Below are 20,291 nucleotides of genomic sequence, written 5' to 3'. Positions count from 1 at the left end.
GAAGAACAGGGATCATCTCTTCACAGTGAGCTGCCAAGTCTCATTAATTTATCATAGGAACATGCCTTCAGTGCTTGCTCCTCTCAGTTCTGTTTCATAAGATTGACAGATATGTCTATAGGCCACAAAATGTTCTTGACAAGGGGATAATTAACCTTCGATGTTTACATCTCCCTCCTCTTTATAAGTAACACACCAAGTTTGTACATTTGGGGAGGACTGGCTGTAAATGAGTGATAGTTTCCTTTTATGCTCTTGATCAGAGGTCAGAAGGACTGGAATAACAAATCTTCTGAGCTCTATTTGGAGTAGTAGGTAACTGAGGAAGAATTTCCTTGAGTAAATGGCCAAAGACTTGGACTCAGGGCTTTTGGACCAGCCCCAGGTCTGCGAGTGGGACCCCATCAGCCTGTGGCTCCATAGCCCTTTTGGCCAGGATCTGGGACCTGCTTCATGCAAGTTCAGAACAGGGTGAGCTGAGGCTCTACCCTCTCTTGAAGGAGCTAGAAGTGCAGAAGTTTACACACAGATAATGACATATATGAGAGAGGAAGCAGCTGTTCCTGGAGGTGCCAGTCCATCTCTACTACAGTAATCTGGAGGCATCACTCTGCCCATTAACTGCCCCAAGAAACATGGACGTATCACATCCCTGGGCAAAGTTTTCTTTCCATGTGAAACCACGGGATGAGGCAATGCAGAACAGGAGCAAGCAGAGTATCAGACAAAAACAGATTCCAGGATCTCATCAGCCAAAAAACTAGCAAAAATTCATATGAGAAACAATGTTTGGAAAAGACAAATGAAAATGCTCGTTTTCATGTATGGGAAGAAAACCAGAAACCTCTGATATTTGATATTAATGATAGTTTGCTTTTTAAGAAAGATCTTGTAAATAAAGCGGCAACAAGGGATTTTCTTGCTGAGGGATAGGCAACAGGCTAAGAGGGAAAATCCAGTGCTCTCCCTGATGGGAAAGACAAGGAGAATAGGGCAAGAGACTGGATGCATCATGGCACTATAATTTGAACACTTGGCTGGAATAGGAGGAACTGGATGAAAAGAGTTTCTATAGCTGAAGGACTATTAGCATCATAACCACTGAACACTTCTTCCTTCATTATTAACATCAAAAGAAAGGGGAACAATTTAATTTATTCTGCAGAGCTGAGCTTTAATGAGACCACTGGTTCATTTTTTGCAGCTGGACATGGGTGAAGCACTGCTGGTGTTGACAGAAAGCAGCATGCTGCTGAATTACAGAATTTTACTATTTCACAGACATTGAGGTAGATAGCAGGACTTCTACCATCTCTAAACTATTGCACTAGCAAATAATGCAGTTATTTACTTAATATCACAGAATCACTAAGGTTGGAAAGGACCTTCAAGATCATCAAGTCCAACCATTAATCCAGCACCACCATATCCCCTAAACCATGTCCTGAAGTGCCACGTCCACACATTTTTTGAATAATTCCAGGGATGGTGACTCCACCACCTCCCTGGGCAGCCTGTTCCAATGTTCGACCACCCTCTCAGTGAAGAAATTTTTCCTAATATCCAATCTAAATCTCCCCTAGTGCAACTTGAGGCCATTTCCTCTCATCCTATCACTAGTTAGTTGGGAGAAGAGGCCAACACCCACGTCACCACAACCCTCTTTCAGGTAGTTGTAGAGAGCGATAAGGTCTCCCCTCAGCCTCCTCTTCTCCAGACTGAAGAGTTCTCCCAGTTCCCTCAGCCGCTCCTCATAAGACTTGTGCTCCAGACCCCTCACCAGCTTCACTGCTCTTCTTTGCACACGCTCCAGCACCTCAACATCCTTCTTGCAGTGAGGGGCCCAAAACTGAACACAGGATTCAAGGTGCGGCCTCACCAGTGCCGAGTACAGGGGCACGATCACTGCCCTGCTCCTGCTGGCCACACTATTTCTGATACAGGCCAGGATGCTGGTGGCCTTCTTGGCCACCTGGGCACACTGCCGGCTCATATTCAGCCGGCTGTCAACCAGCACCCCCAGGTCCCTTTCCGCCGGGCGGCTCTCCAGCCACTCCTCCCCAAGCCTGCAGCGTTGCATGGGGTTGTTGTGACCCAAGTGCAGGACCCTGCACTGGGCCTTAGTAAACCTCATACAGTTGACCTCTGCCCATCGATCCAGCCTGTCCAGAGCCCTCTGCAGAGCCCTCCTACCCTCCAGCAGATCAACACTCCCACCCAGCTTGGTGTCATCTGCAAACTCACTGAGGGAGCACTCGATCTCCTCATCCAGATCATCAATAAAGATATTGAACAAGACCGGCCCCAGAACCGAGCCCTGGGGAACACCGCTTGTGACTGGCCGCCAGCCGGATTTAACGCCATTCACCACAACTCTCTGGGCTCGGCCATCCAGCCAGTTCTTTACCCAGCAAAGAGTAAACCTGTCTAAGCCACGAGCCACCAGTTTCTCTAGGAGAATGCTGTGGGAGACACTGTCAAAGGCTTTACTAAAGTCCAAGTAGACAACGTCCACAGCCACATGTTAGTACATGCATGACAACTGCTATGTTGTACATGATCACAGGACCCCTACATCCCCTGGCCTGGGCACTGTGCCCCATTTGCAACCTGACAAAAACTCGTGTCTCAGGAGAGCTGAATGCACTGATATCTGCAAAGGTTTCATGTGTCTCCTTTTCTGGTCTTGAAACAGATTGTGGTGCACTTTCCTGGTGCTGCCAGTGTGCATGCTTGCATAGCAAAGAAATATTTTTTTCTACTTGTTTCATATTTTGCATTTTTTTGCCATCCTTCTCTTCAAACATTTGAATGCAGGCTGTGGAGAATAGCAATATTAGAAAGCTAGCATTAAATCACTGCCAAATAAAATGTCAACAGAAGGTATATGCATCACTTACGTCCAATCGTACGCTGCCTGCTCAGCATCCGGCTGACATTATTTGGGATGCTGCCATAGACAGCAAAGGGAGTTCAGGCTGCTTCTTGCTTTGCCTTCCTTCTTAGTCACTGGGATGACGGCTGTTCCCGAGTCCCTGGGTGTCCCACGTTCTCTGAAGATGGGAAAGTCTGCCATTAGAGACTCAGTATGACCATTTTCCCAAAGGGGGATGAAAGCTGGGAACATAACTAAAACTCCCAAAGCGTCGGAGGTGCAAGTGAAGGAGAGTTCATCTGAGTTAACCACCGACAATGAAGTGGTTTTACCATCTCTGACCATTGTCATCCTATCAGTCAACAAACCTATGCCATCTGAACATGCTGCATCATTTGGATTTCCACTCCAGCTATTTTCTTTTCTTTGCTAAATCTTCACGATTGCCCCCCAGGCACAACCAGCAAATGGTGAGGGAGAAAAGGAGGTTAAACTGGAAAAGCACAGGGCGAAGCCAGGGGCTAGGGGACTGTCACTCGGAAAGCATGCTCCTTCCATCAGACTGACACGTTACAGGCACGGATCCCACATTCATTGGTGTAAGTGAAACCATCTGCGCCACAGATCTGGTCTGGCGCTTGGCCAGGGAGCCCTGACCGGCTGTCCTCAGCGATGCCCCCGGCATGTGCTACAGCTAAGCTGTGAAGGGAACAGAGGAAAAAAATAATTTAAAGTAACAAATTTCCTAACGTTCCTCATTCTTTAGGGGGCTTGAATGAAATTAAGGTTTTGCTTCTATAAATGAAAAATAGGCAGGAAGCGATACACTACGTGAACGTTCTTTGTTTGCAAATTCACAGTATGTTTAAACTTATGGGGCTGCACCTCAGCTGGTGAAAATCTGGAAAACCCTCCTAGGCTGAGTGGATGCCTGCCAGCTGGAGACAGGCTCCCTTCCGCTGCTGCTTTCTGCTTTTTTCATATCTACTCGTTGATCAGCAGAGAGCACACAACCAGAGCCCAGAGCATGACAAAGAACCGAATAAAATTGTACCAAACATTAAATTATGACAAGAGACTGAACATTTCTGAGTGTGAGCATACTGATGGATGAAATGGGTGGATTATATTCCTTTAAATAGAGAGGTCTGAGGAAATTTTTGCAGTTCCCAAACTATTTTCTTTACTAACAGCCAGTTAAATAGATCTGTGCGACCAATACAATGAGTTTGTATAATTATTTCTGGATTTCTATCTTTTAGGAACATTCGTTATAAAGTGGTAAAAAAAAGAAACATTTCAATATTCATCTGAAAAGAGAACAGTTTTAAAAAATCAGTGGGATGATCCTTGTCTCTCTCAAGCACCCGTCAAGAGAGTGACAGAGCCCATCCACCTGCCTCTCTAGCAAATGCAGCACATAAAAAAAAAACCTAAACCAAGGCCAATTATCAGCAGACATAACTTTGAAAGGTACAGATCTTTTGGTAAAGCATTTGAATGAAGCTTAGGTACAGACACTATCAAGGAAAAGTTGGGCTTTTTTTTCCAAGTCACAGACAGGTGAGTGCTGATATATACCATGCTGATAAACAGTGAAAAAAAAAGTATCTTTTTGCTCAATATAAAAAGACTAAGTATTGTTTTCTAAATCCCACTTATCAATCAAGAATTAAATTATTCACTTCATTCTTCCTCCTCTTTGTGTTGTAAGAAAAATTACTGTACACTCAGAAAACATTGATAAGGCTATAAAGATAAGTTAGACAAACAAGGAAGGAGTGAGGACATTTATATTTTTAAAATATTGCTTCTGCAATATGTACCAGTGCACTTAGAAGTCACGAACCCTGAGGCTGGACCATCAGTGTGGAATACGTAGAAGTTTGTCAGCCCTTGGCAGTGCTCAGGAGCTTGGTCCCTGCTCTCCAGACCGGAGGGCAGCAGTAGTGGCTGCAGGGCAGCGTGCGGAGCTGGACCGGCAGTAAATTTTAGATACCTGATGCTGCAGTCATAGCAGGCACTGGAAAGTCAGTTTTTTCTTCACTGCAACCTTGACTGAGAGTATAAGGCTGCACCTGCAACTATTTCTGTTCATGGCAAGAGTGCCAACATGATAGTCCACTGAAGCAGGACTAAATCCAAGCTTGCATCTGACCCTTTTAGTGCCTCCTTCCAAGTTAAAAGAACAGGCTCTCACAGCATGACAGTTGAATGGTCTTTGAGAGTGACCTGACTGTTTTGAAGCTGCTCAGGCTTTGCCCAAGATGAGTAAGAAGGTCAGCCTTGGGGCTCTGCAACATTATGCGCCTGAGAAGTGATGGAGCAGTAGACTGAGCAGCACCAAAGTGTCTGTCACCCTCACACAGGGGACAGTTACTGAATATATTTGCAGTCTGGCGAGCACTGAGTTCATGAGATGATCTCTTGGTGCTCCCCAGCGCAGGCATCTCTACCCTTCTATCCAGCCATTCCTCTATCTATGGCCAAGCAGGCATCCAGCTCAGTCAACCGCACCATAAAACCACGTTTCAAATCTTAGTGACACTTGAAACTTGGTATTATTCTACCTCTCTCCTAAGCCACAAAAATTCAATGCTTCCTCCTGGATGTGCTCACCTTTGCATGACCATTGCTTCCTCACCAACCAGAAGCAGAAAGAAATTGTCTAATTAACACATGCTTAGTAAATAACTCTGGAACAGCTGAAAAACAGCTCCAAGGCACAGATGACAGCTCTGTCCCTGAGAAGAACACTGCCCTACTTTTATAGAGTTATGTTGCTTCATGAAACACCCCCTGAGCCCGGGAGATATTTGACCTCCAATGTCAGGCTTTTCCCATTTTCTGGCCCAGTTTTAGTGATTTATTCCTTCATGTACTTTTACATGAAACCTACTGGTGAATACTGCATGGAAACCTGTGTCTAATGACCACTTTGGCTTCTTCCCTGGATTGCTCTGACAATCTCAACTTTGTGCCTCCTTGAGTTCATGTTTGCCTTTGGTATCATCAGACAATGAGCTCTGCAGAGGAGGCTTTGGCACGGCTGTGCCCAGCTGATGCCATTCAGCTGGATCTTGACAGCTTTACTGCAAAGGCTTGCAAAAGCCAGCGGTCAGAGATAAGGCCAAGTGAAAGTCTGCCAAAGTCCACAAAAAAAATTATTCAGGTCTTATCCTTGAGGATAACCAAGTAACACTTAGACTAAAGCAGCATGTTCTGCAAAAACACCTTTACAGAAAATGGCAAAAAGGTTATATAAACCAAAGGAGCATTTACATTAGGACACAGACCCAAGAAAAGTACAATAAGACATTGTTAGTTACAAATCGTCTTGAAAAGTACATGCCAGCCATGGACTCTAATAGCACGGAGGTACTACGGCCTCATTCCCCGGTACAATACCCACAGTACCTCCAAGTCAGGAACATTTGCCTTCAGCCTATTCATCTAGCCCAACAATTCAAAGAGTGACTTTCCAAACCGATCCAAATAATTGTGTTATTCTCTGGTAAACTACAATGGGACATTGAATCAGGGAGGCACTAGCTGTAGTCTAGAAGAAATCCTTTAATCCTGAAATATTTGACTTGCAATAGCTTTGGTGACCTGATGTGGAGCTAGTGGTAGTGGCTGTACTTACATTGCCAACAGATGAAGGGAAGCCCCCCGGTCCCCTTACCCCCCTGCCATCCATAAGGACTCCAAAGTGACAGCAATCATATTGCCAGGTCCTGAGCTCTTTGGCCTCAAAGAAGTAGGCAAAACATGACTATCAGGCAGAATAGCTTTTCTATGACTCGCTATATATTTGGTTAAAACTGGTCACGGGTGAACCTCTGCATCCTTTTCCCTCCCAAGTGGCTTTAGAAGGCAGGCAGCTGCCGTGATGGCTGTACCGGGGCTCCCCCCACCCCAGGGGTGGCTTTGCCCACCAGGCCCAGAGATATTCTGTTGCAGTAATGAATCAAGATATTTTGTGAGTGGAAACTTCTGCTGTCTGTGACCCTGAAGGAAGCTCAACATTCCCCTCCTATAGATTATATCCTATAACAGCACACAGCACTGAGGTCGATTCAGTGGAGACAGGCTGGGATCATCTTTCCTGACAGCAGCTGCTGCCTCTTCCATGGGACAGGCTGCACAGGCAGCGGGAACCTGGACAGGGGCACCTCCCAGCGAGGCAGCAAGTTCCCCTTTCTAGCCCACGGCAAGAAAGTGCTCTTCTTGAGAGCAAACCACCATCCACATCCCAGACATTGCCCTATGGAGGAGGTGGACCATGCCGTTGAGGTGAATGTCTCCTTGCGCTGACTATAAAGATGGAGTCCATGATCAGGTCATACAGAGATATTAATGGTTAGACGAGACTAATACTGACAAGGAGACTCTGAGGAGTAAGGAAGTGCCTGGGAGCTCCACAGGGAGACCAGGCCCTCACGAGAGCAGGGATGGTACCGACACATGGCAGGAAAAGATCTACCCACATTGTTAGAGCAGAACATCAATAGAAAAGATACATTTGCACCACTAGAAGTACCCTGTCAGGGAGGAGAAGGGGCAAAAGGGATCAGACGTGGCATTAAGACAGAGAAATGTTGCCAAGTGAGTTTATTGAACAAGTGTTTCAGGAGCTAAGGAAACGAGACAAACTGAGGGAAAGTTGCTGGGGAAGATCAGCCCATGGGAAGTCACATGCAAGGGAGCTTGTCTTCCTGGGGTGGACTCCAGCACAGACTTAACATTCAGTCATACTCATGAGGTTGAGAGTCCTATTGCTTTCCCTGGTGAGAAAAGTAGAGAGAAGGATTAGACAGAGCATATTCAGTGCTGAAGCCCTGTTCCTCACTTCACCGGCCCAAGTGTTGGCTTAGTGTTGACTGAAGATAGAGAACAGTCTCAAAAGCCCAGGTACTCTCTTCCATTATTATCATTAAAGGAAAGATGAAAGGTTTCACACGTTTGATACAATCCAATTTGTTTGGTGAAGTACTTTCCAGATGCCCTGATGAGCTTGTGGGACAGATTATGTGCTGGGGAAAATGAGTAAAATATCTTTGAAGTTTACGAACAGGAGGCCACATACAGATCACAGAAATGGGCCCTTTGCATTTTCTCTTAAAATGCAAAAAAACCATCTCCTTGCACCAGACATGGTGCACCAGAAGTGTCCAGTATATGCCCATAAGCAGTTAGTCAAAAACACGTTATCAAAACAGCCCTGCATTCACAGTAGGTACGGGAATTGATCATGAAAGGAAGGGTTTTGCTCTTGTACGTACAGGTAGGCATTGCAGAAAATACATCTATTGCTGTATGTTTTGCCATCAGAACCGCAGTGGGGCGAATATTCCATGGTACAGATGGGAGAAACTTCTTGGAAGCCCTTGCAATGCTCCTGGCACAGAGAAAACAAACATGAGTGTCTCTGCTTGAGAGCAAACTGTGGTCCCCCCAGCATCAGAAATGACACTCCACTGAGAAATGAAACTGTCTGTAACATCATAATAATCAACTCAAAGTTTCCTTCTGGTGGCAGATGTGATGTCATACTATTTCTGCTCACTGCCATGTTTTTTTCCTGCACAGTTAGAGCAATGGGATGGATGTTGGTTTTTTATGACCAGTGTGAAGTTCCCAAGGGATCTCCTCAGGTCTGTACACCACCACTCCCTCAGTTTGTAACCCAGAGCAAAGGGCTGTCCCCCCATGAGCATAACAGACACTGGACCTTGCTCTTTGTTCCCATTCTTTCCCACTCACTTTCGTAATATCCTCTTCACAGCGCCCATTCTTTCTTTTGCCAAGATTGGTCCGGTGCTCCCTGGAGGAAGACAACTGCCGTTAGCCACAATCTTCCCCATTACAACCACAGTGCAAGAACATAACCTCACTCCCATGTAGTGCACAGGAGATTTTCAGGTAAGTTAGCTTAGCATTGCCTGCACAGTACCAGCAAAAGTGTGCCCTTATGGGCCAGGCATGTGTCTTTTGGAATAACGCTCTCCCCAGTTGATGCATCCCCCTTTGTGGGGCTCTGGGGTCAAACACCAACCAGGAAAACAAGGGCAGGCAGACAGTACCCAGTCCAGCACAGGGTCTCAGAGAGAGCCCTTGCATATTACTTGGCACTCAAAGACTATCTAACCACCACGAACATGAACCCCCCAGGGAGAAGGACAAGTACTTACATGTTGTGGGCACACAGTGTACATTCGCTGGCATAAGTGACACCATCAGTACCACAGATGGGATCGTAGATCATCGTGCAGGCCATCAGCTGTCTGCCATCCTCCAGCGTGGAAGTTGGGTACTGGCTGCAGTCGAGCTGGGGAACAAAAATGGCAAAAGCTCTGGTGCAAGGGTGCCCAGACACAACCCCCCCTGCTTATGCCTCTGCATTTTCGGATCTGCCATAGGACAAATTATGGTTATATATTAACTCATTCTTCATGGAAAACTAGCAATTTCCTTTCATAGCCTTATGCTGGAGAAGACTGAATCAAGGCTTGAAGGTAGACATCACTCATTCAGCTTTGTATTTATCATGATGCCCCTATACCTTGCTGAACCTCCTGGGATATTACAAAATGCAGCTCAAGAATAATCTGCAAATCAAAATGGCATGATTTATGCATTTCCTGCGAGAGAGCTGACTGTGATCAAGGAGTTTTTCACAGCCGACAAGAATGGAGGGGAGATGTGCTGACAGGCCTTTTGTTGCAACGGGACATCTCCAAGTGTTGAAATCTGCCAGCAGGACTGACAGCAGTTGAAGCTGATTTACACCGGTTGAAGGACTGGCCTTGTGTTTTAGCACTCCCAGTTTCTCCAGTGTCAGCTCTTCCTCCCTGATTTATGTATCTCACCCGGTCCAAGCACAGAGCGTACTCGGGAAACAAAGGAATGACATTTCATAGTTTGTTTGTATAGAAATGAAATATTTGACTCTGGATGTTGACACTTTCAAACACATGCTAATGAGATGGCTTTGTTCTTCTATTCCCCAGTGAGTGTAAATAGTTTAGAGCTGGCCAAATATAGTTAATCTGGTATTTTTACAAGACTCATTGTTGGTATACATTAGATTACATTGCATTTACAAAAAAAAAAACCAGAGAGGGGGTTGAATCCCCTGGTACATTAGGTATCAGCATTCAAAACACAGGCAGTTTTCAAACCTTTGCAGAACATCCTTTTGTAAAACGCAAGCATCCAGAAGGCATCAGATACCCTGGGTCCTCTGCATCCCCTTCCCATATTGCCAAAATAGACTGCTAAGTTCCTGTGGCAGCTACAATAGACTGCTGCAGGAAAGGGATTTCTTCTTGTAAAGCCTTAAATCATTTATGCTACCTGGCTCATAACTCATTCCCTCACCTGTCCTCACCTCTTTTTTTTCCTGACTGCGTGCAGGAAGTGCACAATGTTCCTGCTGCTGGGAGGGTGACATTTACCCGCAAAGAGAGGACAGCGCAGGCTGTGAGCCCTGGTGAAGGCTACACCACCAAAACCAACCATTCAAGTTATGCAATCAGCACCAGCTCAAGCTCTTACTGTTCTTTAGGTTTCACTTACTTGGGGAACTTCCTCTACGCACCTTCCATCGTGCTTCTTGGCAACACTGGTTCCAAATTCACTGGAAGAGAAAGCAGAATTAAAGATGCTCGACAAGTAATACTGTTGAGCTCTCGGGGGTGACCTCCAGGGCTTACATGTTATGGGCACACAGCGCACAGTCATTGCTGTAGGTGACGCCGTCTGTCCCGCAGATCTCGCGCAGGATGAAGGGGCAGGCTGCGATGGCTTCACCAGTTTTGGTATTGCTCAGGTATGTGCTGCAGTCAACCTGGGGAGATAAAATAACAACGCTGGGTCAGCTGCTGGGAGGGGGAAGAGTGCCTCACCTACAGTCTGCCCACTCTGGTCCTCCAGATTTTTAAGGCTTCTGACAGAGGAAAAACCAGAAGGTTTTTTAAGTTTAGTGTGCCATTGGAAATTAAGTAATTGTAGCTGAGTTTGGTATTGTCTGCTAGAGGGAAGAAAGGAACAACTGGCCAAAGAGATTATTTTCCTAGACTAGTACATATGCAAGTTTTAAAACAAGCATTTAACCCAAGGAATCTGATTTAAAGCGTTCAATATTAAGTCCAACTTGACATAGTTAACTAAATCTGAGATTTTTGTTTCAGCTTTTTCAAAACAGCAGCAAGAACTGTTTCACCAGCTCCTGCTGCAAAACTATTTACAATATATAAAATCTAACAGTTTAAATATGTGAGGATAAATAGACAAACACCTATTGGAAGTCAGTCTACACTAGCTAAGCATCATTGACACTTCACTGTCATTTTGCATAGTTTTCACAATGCAGTGTCTCTTATTACCCCACATTTCCCACATGGTCCAAGAGCAAATTAAAGCAAAGACAGCATTTTAACAGTGTGTCTTTAGTCTAGAAAATATATTGCAGTCCCTCAGGATGCATGAAGTTATTTTCGGTGCTTTAGAGCTGCTCTGCATAAGCACAATAAATGCGTTGAGATATTATCAGCACATATTGTTACTGTGCAGGATAATAAAGCTATTTTTGTATGCATATCTGGGAGCATATTTTTCCTGCCTGACCAGAGCATGAGGATTTTTTAACCTGCCTGTCTAGTGCAATGGAAATCCTAGCACTGAACGAATACATGGACTCCTAACACAGCCTTCTGCCTTTCTCTCCGACTGTGCTAAAACGGGCTGCACGGTTCTTGGTGATTTCTGTTCAGAGATCTGCAGTACAGTTTGTTTCTGAAGTCTTGGTCTATTCCCATTCTCTCTTGCCCTCCTGTACAGCCCACTGGCAGCAGCTGCTCTGAGCAACGAGGGAGAACCGCTGCACCGGCACGAGCCCGTGCATCGCCCCTCCGTGCACCCGGGAGCAGGGCTGGTGCACGGAGCCCAGCCAGGCTCTTCCCGGAGGCCATGGCACTGCTTTTATAGCTAGTTACACTTACAGCAGTACTTTCCTCCTTGCATCTTCCCTCATGGCTTTTCTTAACGTGAGTCCCGCGTTCTCTGAAAGGGAGAGGTTGGCGTTAGCGCGCTTACCAGCTAAGCCCTGCGAAACCCAGGTGCCACAGGAAGCAAACCAAGCTCATAGCCGATATATACGATAAAGGAGGCATCTGATTGCCTAATGAACCAGCCTCTCCCGGTCATTAGCAAGCGTAATCCTAAGTGGTAACAGACCCATCAGGTCTCCTCACTGTGTGGTATGCAACAGCCCCATCCCCGCTTTCCTCTGCCCAAATACCACAGCCCTCATCGTGTGCTCAGATCGTGCTCAGCTCTCCCACAACTCCCCCAGGGAGCACAAACAGAGCATCGGGGAACAAGATCAACGTGAACAGGGGCTTCAGGAGGTTGAAAGAGAAACAAACAGACACATAAATATGTTGGTATCAACAGAAAAGCTGTCTGGAGCACTAAACATGGCGAATCACTCCAAAAAAAGAGTCCTATGTGCAGTACTTACAGGTTATGGGCACAGATGCCACATTCATTGTCGTAAGTAAATCCGTCTGTGCCGCAAACTGGGAGCAGGATCCTTGGACAGCGTATCTGGGCTTTATCATCCTTAATCATTCTTGATGGGTATTGACTGCAATCGATCTACAAAAAGCAGGAGTGTCAAACCTGGGGAAGTCCTTGTTCTCTGAGAAAAACCCCAGCATAACCTTCTGCCATGGCTTTTATGCTGGGATGCTGAGACAACGCTAGTGCTGCATTTCAGTTCTCTCAAAACCAGGCTGAGTCAGTCCTGCGTGAATCCTCTCACGCACAGAGGGAACTGCACAGCACTGCATAGCTTGCGAGATGCCAAATCACTAGGGCAAGTAGCTTGGTCAATCCCAAACGTGAGATATTCCCGAAAAGCAAAAAAAGAGGAAAAACATAGTCCTCTTTTTATTTTTCGGTGTAGATATAAACAAACCACCAAAATAGTGAAGGAATTTGGACTTTGCTGACAATGCGTTTGAAGAGCATCCTCAAAGAAAGATCTAAGCCCAAACTGACCGACTTCTACATTTATGTGTTGGCATGTCCTAGACACCAGCTCTGGGACTTCTTGGCTGCTACACTCAGATCAAAACTTCAGGTGTGCTCCAGAAGGTACCCCGACTCCAAAGGTTGGCGTAGGTTTAAATTTGAAGTGTAAACCCTGTGCCCAGCTCCCATGCAACACATCTGCCAGGGCTGTGTGGGCAAGGAGGGCCCAGAGGACACCTGCCTCAGGACAGATGGGATTTGTAGGCATCCTCAACACAAGGTGCTGACAAGGCTTAATAGAAATGTGGAGAAAGCCAGGCTTCAGGCCAGCTCACTTGCAGAGTAGATGTATCCTCAGGGAACCTTTCAGCTGATACAGCTAAGAGGATAAATATGCTTTATATTGAATACTTACCTCAGAAGTCTCCTGTCTGCATTTTCCATTATGCTTTTTGCTAACATGGGTCCGGTGTTCTCTGGAAGAGGGAAACAATAAAGTTGAGGAACTAAATGCTTAGCCTCTTGGTTGCAGTCACGTACAAAATGAAGCAAACCACAGCTTCAGATTCTATAAGAGTGTATCAGAATAGCTACATTACTCATTAACAAGCTCATCATATCTTCTTATAATATGCAATTTAAAGCAACATTCTGAATTATTCCTTCCTCTGCTCAGCCACTGCCCAGCCCACAGACTAATCCAAGGAGCTGCCACATGACTCTTCAAGGTTTCCCCTCATGAGCAAAAAGAAGGTATCAGAAAGAAACTCAAGGCAAATCCAAACCCAGTCCAGTTTCTAAAAGACTTGAAGAAATAGGCATAAGCAGAAATGCAGAAGGATAGTTCTCAGGACTTCAAAGCATTGCTGGTTACTTAGGAGTGCTCTGTGTACGGCACTTACCCATTGTGGGCACAGATCCCACATTCATTATCATATGTAACGCCATCTGTGCCACAAACTGGACTCAGGATCCTTGGACAGGATACTAATACTTTGTCATCTTTAGTGGTTGCTGTTGGGTACTTACTGCAGTCAATCTGTCAAAATGAGGAGAATTAGCTCTGGTGGAGCCCTTGCTATGTGAGAAAAGTTGATGCAAAACCTTTTCATTCTGTATCCCAGCCCCCATTGTTTCTGCAACAAGACAAAGCCCTGATACACTGCAGCTAAATCTTCAACCAGAAATGAGTTTTCTGAATATTATCTTAGTTCTCTAGGAGTCAAGAAAAAGAAATATCTTGGAGAAGGGATCCTTCAGGCAGAAGAACATGTACAAAATTTTGGGCCCATTCTCATAAAAACAGCCTTAAATTTAATGGGAAACTTTTTTCACTAGCTGGAAAGCTGGCTAATACTGTTTTAGTTTGTGTTGGTTTTCACCCCAGTCCTCCAGCTCTGTGATTACTTGTTACTTCAGATTACCTATAGTTAAGCATGGGATTTGAAAGGATGGAGAAGAAATTGTTATCTATGAGTTGGAGAATGGACTTCTGGCATCCCAGAATTTTGATTTTTGAAAATATAGAAGCTTCTCTTCCTGAGGCACCAGCCTGCTGGCCCCATACAAATATACAATAAACTATACTCCATAAATATGTATGCTTAGTGCTCTTACGAGTCTCACTATGTCTGTGAAAGCAACGCGCATGGGAGTTTTGAATCCCTGTTGCAAAGGATGGAAACACTTGTGGTCTCCAGGGAGAAAACTGCCAACCTGCACAGCATGTTGGCAAGTAAAATCTTGGGCCTCCCCCTTCCCCTGGGGACAAAAACCAGCCTCATACGCAGGAAAGCGAACTGCAGCTTCTCATTTCATAGTCATCTCCTTTCTCGGTTTGGGGTGGCATGCATGGGGTGACCCTCTCTTCGGAGCTGGGAGGATGCAAAATCCACTCTCACTGTGCAGAAAAGCAAAGCATGGACTCGAACCCTCGTAAGCCTTGTCATATGGTCCTCTTGCAGTTTCCTAGGGAAATCTGTAGGGTTCTCTGGATTCTCTCTATTAACAGCCCAAAGATGGAATTATGACTTCTATTGCACTTACAGTGACAATCTCCTGCTTGCATTCTCCATCATATATTTTGCTAATGTTGGTGTGATGTTCTCTGAAAGAAAGAGATTCTTTGGTTAGGAAGCCTCAAGAATAACTTTTCCCATTACACTCTAGGCACTGGGACAAGAAAACAAGGTCCCACCCACCTTGAGGGACACTACAACTGCTTGATTTATCTGAGTGCGCCTCACAGATGGTAGCAGCAAATGCATAGTATTTCCATATCACATGCTAATTAAGTGTTAGGAGTAATTAGATATTACAAGTAACACTTTGATCTGTCCATGGCTTTGCTCTGGGTTGTCCACTGGTTCTTTTGTGATTCATAAGCACCGACAGAAAATGGGGAAGAAAAAACTCAGATTGACTGGAGAATTATAAGCAGCCAGCTCCAAAGCAACCTATAGAGACACCTGCCTTAAGAAAGACTAATGTTTTACAGTGCTTCCAAGAGCCTTAATTATCACTAATTATCCAGAAGGATGTTCTATGCATAAGACTTACGCATTATAGGCACAGATCCCACATTCGTTGTCATAAGTGAAGCTATCTGAGCCACAGACTGGTTTCAGTATCCTTGGGCATGCTACCATGACGTGACCATCTATTACAGACCTTTGGTAGTTACTGCAATCGACCTGTAAAAATAGCAAGAATAGAGAAAAAAAACCCCACATTTTCGATATAAAGATATAACACTCCTACATAGTCTGCTCACTCTCCCTCAGCCTTTGGGGACAGATCCAACATCAAACTAATTCTACCATCAAAAGTGGAAGCCTGAGTCAGTTCTGTGAGAATTCTCTCCTGCTGGGGGAAAAAAAAAAGGCATAGCAAGAAGGACTGTGATTTGGATTTTGTGGAGTCCTTCGTAAGATCCTGCTGGAGCTATCCAGGCGGTGAGATCCAACCTGCAGCCAACACCACTTTTTCATTTTAGTCCCAGTTACAGAGGCTAGAAGTCTGAATTAGAAAAGCACAGATACATGGTATCAGGGAGCCCATAAAAACCCTCTCAGCTTTGGTTATCATCAGATTTTAATTCCCTGTGGGCTGTGCAGGCCAACCGTGCCATGCTGATTTCCTCTGGTGTGGTGTTTGAACTGTCCCCTTTTCACAGGCAGCTGAAGTCTTCTATGAACTTTGTCTCACCATAACAGATTTTGGCTCGCATTCTCCATCATGTGCCTTCTCCACACTAGCCCTGTGTTTCCTAGAAGAAAGCAGACCTGTGTCAGGGGTCGTGGAAAGCAGCATCGCCTCGAGGCTGGCAGTGTTGGCACCCAGCTGCTAACTGACATGCTCCTCTGCCCAGTCCATCTTTGGGGGACAAAGCTGTCACCCTTACCTCGAGACTCTTGTCCTGCAGCTTCTGCTGGGTCTCCAGCAATACTCACTTGTTGTGGAGGCAGATTCCACACTCATTGCTGTACGTGGTGCTGTCGGTGCCACAGACTGGCTCCAGGTTCCTTGGGCAAGCCACCCAGACCGTCCCATCCTTGCCGATGCCACTGGAATACTGGCTGCAATCAACCTGTGAAAACAGCGTGGAACCAGCCCTAACGTTGGCTCCCGCACGGAAGGAAACCCCCATGCGGCTTCCCACCACCACAGCGCATGCAGCTCCTGCCGAGAGGTGAATTAGAGGTATTATTTTGAATCTGCTCGGGCAGGCAGGCAGGAGCGAATCTTCTCTACAGAAGTTTCTGACTATGCTTTCCTGCCAGGGTCTGGGGGAAGCAGGGCACAGAGGAAGGATTGCTGCGGGTGAGACAGTGCCTAATGAAGGCAGCTGGTAATTGGGAGCCCCTCTCTGGTGAGTCTCCTAACGGCGTGGGAGGAACCTGCAGACAAATCCATTGCACAGACCCCGCTGTTTTCCCCTCTATGATATAGGTACAGAAAACCTATGCAAGGAACACAGTTCTGTGGGTCTCACTGTATAGAAAAAGTTATGAGAATCAGTTTGATGTTTTCAAGCATATCGTCTTAAGATAGTACTCCTCACGAGGAGGTAACCTACTGTCTTTGGCTTAGAGCAACTCAGTTATGTCTAAGAGTTAATATAATAGGATCGTGTAATTACTTCTCACTTCATTTTATTTAATTAACTGAAAATGCTGTAAAAAAAATGGAGGATGTTTTACTTTCTCATGAAATTGGCAGTATCGTTTGATCATGCACTGGCAAATATTATTTGAACAACCAAGCTTTCATTAGATTTAATCCACTTGCTCACCAGGTAATTACCTACTGTTTCTACTTTACCAGCAACCTGGAACAGAACAGAATAAATACATCTGTAGCTCACCTCAACTCCAAAGGCAATACCTGGGGAAGAAATGGAAACACAAAATCAAAAAAATTATCAAACTATTGCTATGCAGAGATAATATGTAAATCTTTTCATGAAACTTTAATTCAGTGACTGTTGTTGACTAGTTTATTAGGTTTAGGAAAAGATGGAGTTTTACATTATGCCAGTAAATAGTCATAGGATCATTAAAAGTTACTAGAAGTTTCATTACACTTTTGAGGGGAGATAGAACAGTGGAGAGCACATATATTATTCCATCCCTAAGATGTTACAGGGAAGCGATAAAGGTACCTTCAATTCTGTAGTCAACCTCTTCTAAGAGACTTTATATCTGACACTCAAGTTTGGACATGCGACCACTGGCACTGTCCAACTCCAAACACATCCTTCTCAGTTACCGGGAACAGTACAGCAAATTTACAGTGCGATCCAAAAATTTAAAGTTTGCATTTATGTTGCTCACGTGGATAATGATGCCATTTCTAGCAGTTTTACTTTGCCCTTACACTCAGTAATCGCACGTGCAAGCTCCTGCCCCACACCAGAACTGCTCTTTCAGCAATTTGCTCCAAGAAACCAAGAAAATGAAAACAGTTGCCGGTATGAAGTTCACCGAAGCCTCACTCTTGAAGCCTAATTTTTCTGCTACACTCTCAGGAAGAATACTTCTTCATGGAATAAGGCTCTCCTCCACATTACAAGACCCAAATACTTCTACCGAAATAAAAATTCAGCTCCAATTCAGCCAGATCGATCTCTGCAATATCCTCCCAGGAGGTACTCACCTAAGCAGCAGCAAAGGGCTAGAGCTGCCTTCACAAAACCCCCCGGTACCTTCATGGCAGAGAGAGATACCGCTCCAGCAAAGCCTGCTAGCTCTCTGTGCAGGAGAGGAAGATTGCAGGTAGCAGCAGGAATATATAGCACACCACAGTATCAAGTGGTCCCACCTCATTAGGTAACGCTCTAAGTCTGTCATCAACATCCAAAGCCAAAAATATATTTACCCAGCTCTAGATTTCTAGCTAATGATTGACACAGGCATGTATGCCAGGAAAGGGCCTTTTGCATGGCTCGAGGGGAGCAGGGAGGGTGCCAGGACCCCTCTCCTCCCAGACGGAGCTGCCCCAGCCTGGGCTGCCCCTCGCATGGCTGCAACACGTTGAGGGCTCGCGTCTATCTACTCTGCGACTGGCCAAATGCAATTAGGTCACTCTCCTCCTCTAGAGCTTTCAACTGAGCTGCCAGGTGATAGCGGAAACCCTCCTTATTTAGCCTCAGAGCATGATTTTGTACTCTTCACCACTGTATTTCATCCCAGTTTGAGCCCAGGCAATCTCAGGCCAGAAGGTCACCCTGCGCTCTGCAGGAGAAATCCTGCTCTTCTCCTGTTTCACAAAACTCAGCAGTGCTCTGCTCCATGTGCCAACTTTTGCTGTACTACAGCAAGGAGCAAAAATACTAAGTTTGGTCCTAAAAAAAGCCACCTTTTTGGCTGTTCACTGATAACTGCCATGGTACCCTCTGCTCATCTGCTACCACCTCCCCCACGGCCAGGTCCTGACCCACCTCACCAAGCCTAAGTCACACCATCCCACAGGGCAGCAGGCCAAATGCTTTTGATGTCCGCACAGACTAGATGTACTGTGTTTCCTTTATCTAGGAAGTCAGCCAACTTTGCAAAGATTGATATTAGCCCACGCATGGTTTCCTTCCGTCACTGTGTACATTATCCCTTTGCACTTTATATCTTTAGTTTTCTTCAAATTCTTCCTGAGGGTTTGCCCATTATTAAGGTAACAGAACTTAGATTGATCTTGAATAGTTTTTTTGTCCTTTATTTAAGAAGATTTTTGGCAGTTCTTTGGGTTGGTCTCGATCCCAGTCTTCTCAGTTGGGATCCTAAATTCTCCAGATTTCTCACTAACTTTTAATCCTTCAAATTCTGTACTTGTAATTAAAATCCTTACTTGCAGGTCTATTTTTGACATAATTTAAACAGAGCGAGTTCATGTTGAATCATCCCAGTTTTATTTTCTGAGAGAAGGACATCTCCAACACCTTTCTCACTTGAAAAGCAAATCCACAACAACACCATTTTGGGGACTACCTAATGGAAAATTCTATTTGCTTTCATACCCAGGAGCTCTGCTAATATTAGTAGTTCGCAGTGTGCCTCTGCAAAGCTAAAGTCTCCCAAAATGCCAACATTCCAGCTACGTTAGTCTCTAGTGGCATTAGAGAGATCTCTGTTCATGTATCTTGTTTTAATTCCTTCCCCCTGATATTCACCCCTGATGTCTCCTGCCCTGTCCCTTATCCCAGTTCCACCAAGTGGAAAGGACTCCAGACCTTTGGATCAATGCAGGTCTCGGCTACAAGGACCTCTGTTCATCCTGATTACAATATCCATCCTTCAGGGCTTATTCCAGCCAAGATTATCATCAATTAATACTTCCTGGCAGAGGAAAATGTATCTTGACAACTTAATTGCCAGACTCTGTAAAAGCTGTCACGGTCAAGCAAATTCCTGCCAATGTCCACAGAGATGACACTGAACCTTACCAGAAAGGAGATATTATTTGCAAACCAAATCTGCAGCTAGAATAGATTGACACAGCATGTTCTGTCAAGATCACAGCAATCGTCTTCCAACGAAGTTATTAATTTTGGGGAAGAGTTTGCAATAGGAGACAGATTAAAGGGACAGAACAGCAAACACCTGTCAAGGACCTAAAAAACATCACCAGAGATACAGCATGGATCTGCTGTCCCCCGCCTCTGCCGAGGCACACGGTGCTCAGCTCGGGGCTCCTGCCCCGTGCACAAGGAGGGTCCATGCCGCGGCCCTACAAGCGAGCCACCTGCTTGACGGAGCGCGGTTCGGCAGAGCTTTTCCCACCAGCCGTTTGTCTGTCAGGACAGAGCCTTTCGGGGCCAGAACAGAAGATGCAGCACATCCCACCCAGGCTGGACAGGGAGCTGCAGGAGAGGGAGACCTTT

General features: G+C 45.4%; 1 protein-coding gene across 1 annotated transcript; it reads right to left on the bottom strand.

Annotated features, from left to right (window-relative positions):
* Positions 1 to 7,616: 7,616 nt before the first annotated feature.
* Positions 7,617 to 18,128, bottom strand: LOC309409747 (ovoinhibitor-like; the record flags this gene model as incomplete). The annotated part of the gene is made up of 16 exons (XM_082005956.1): positions 7,617 to 7,662; positions 8,161 to 8,276; positions 8,642 to 8,702; positions 9,070 to 9,206; positions 10,457 to 10,517; positions 10,594 to 10,727; positions 11,881 to 11,941; positions 12,402 to 12,538; positions 13,332 to 13,392; positions 13,819 to 13,955; positions 14,963 to 15,023; positions 15,476 to 15,609; positions 16,124 to 16,184; positions 16,369 to 16,505; positions 17,283 to 17,302; positions 18,074 to 18,128. 16 exons carry the CDS (start codon positions 18,126 to 18,128, stop codon positions 7,617 to 7,619), a joined length of 1,419 nt encoding a protein of 472 aa, XP_081862082.1.
* Positions 18,129 to 20,291: the final 2,163 nt, after the last annotated feature.

The sequence above is a fragment of the Phaethon aethereus genome (assembly GCF_964289735.1).
Source record: "Phaethon aethereus genome assembly, chromosome: 14".
NCBI lineage: Eukaryota > Metazoa > Chordata > Aves > Phaethontiformes > Phaethontidae > Phaethon > Phaethon aethereus.
The sequence above is the reverse complement of the archived record's forward strand: the minus strand, read 5'-3'. Positions and strand labels throughout refer to the sequence as shown.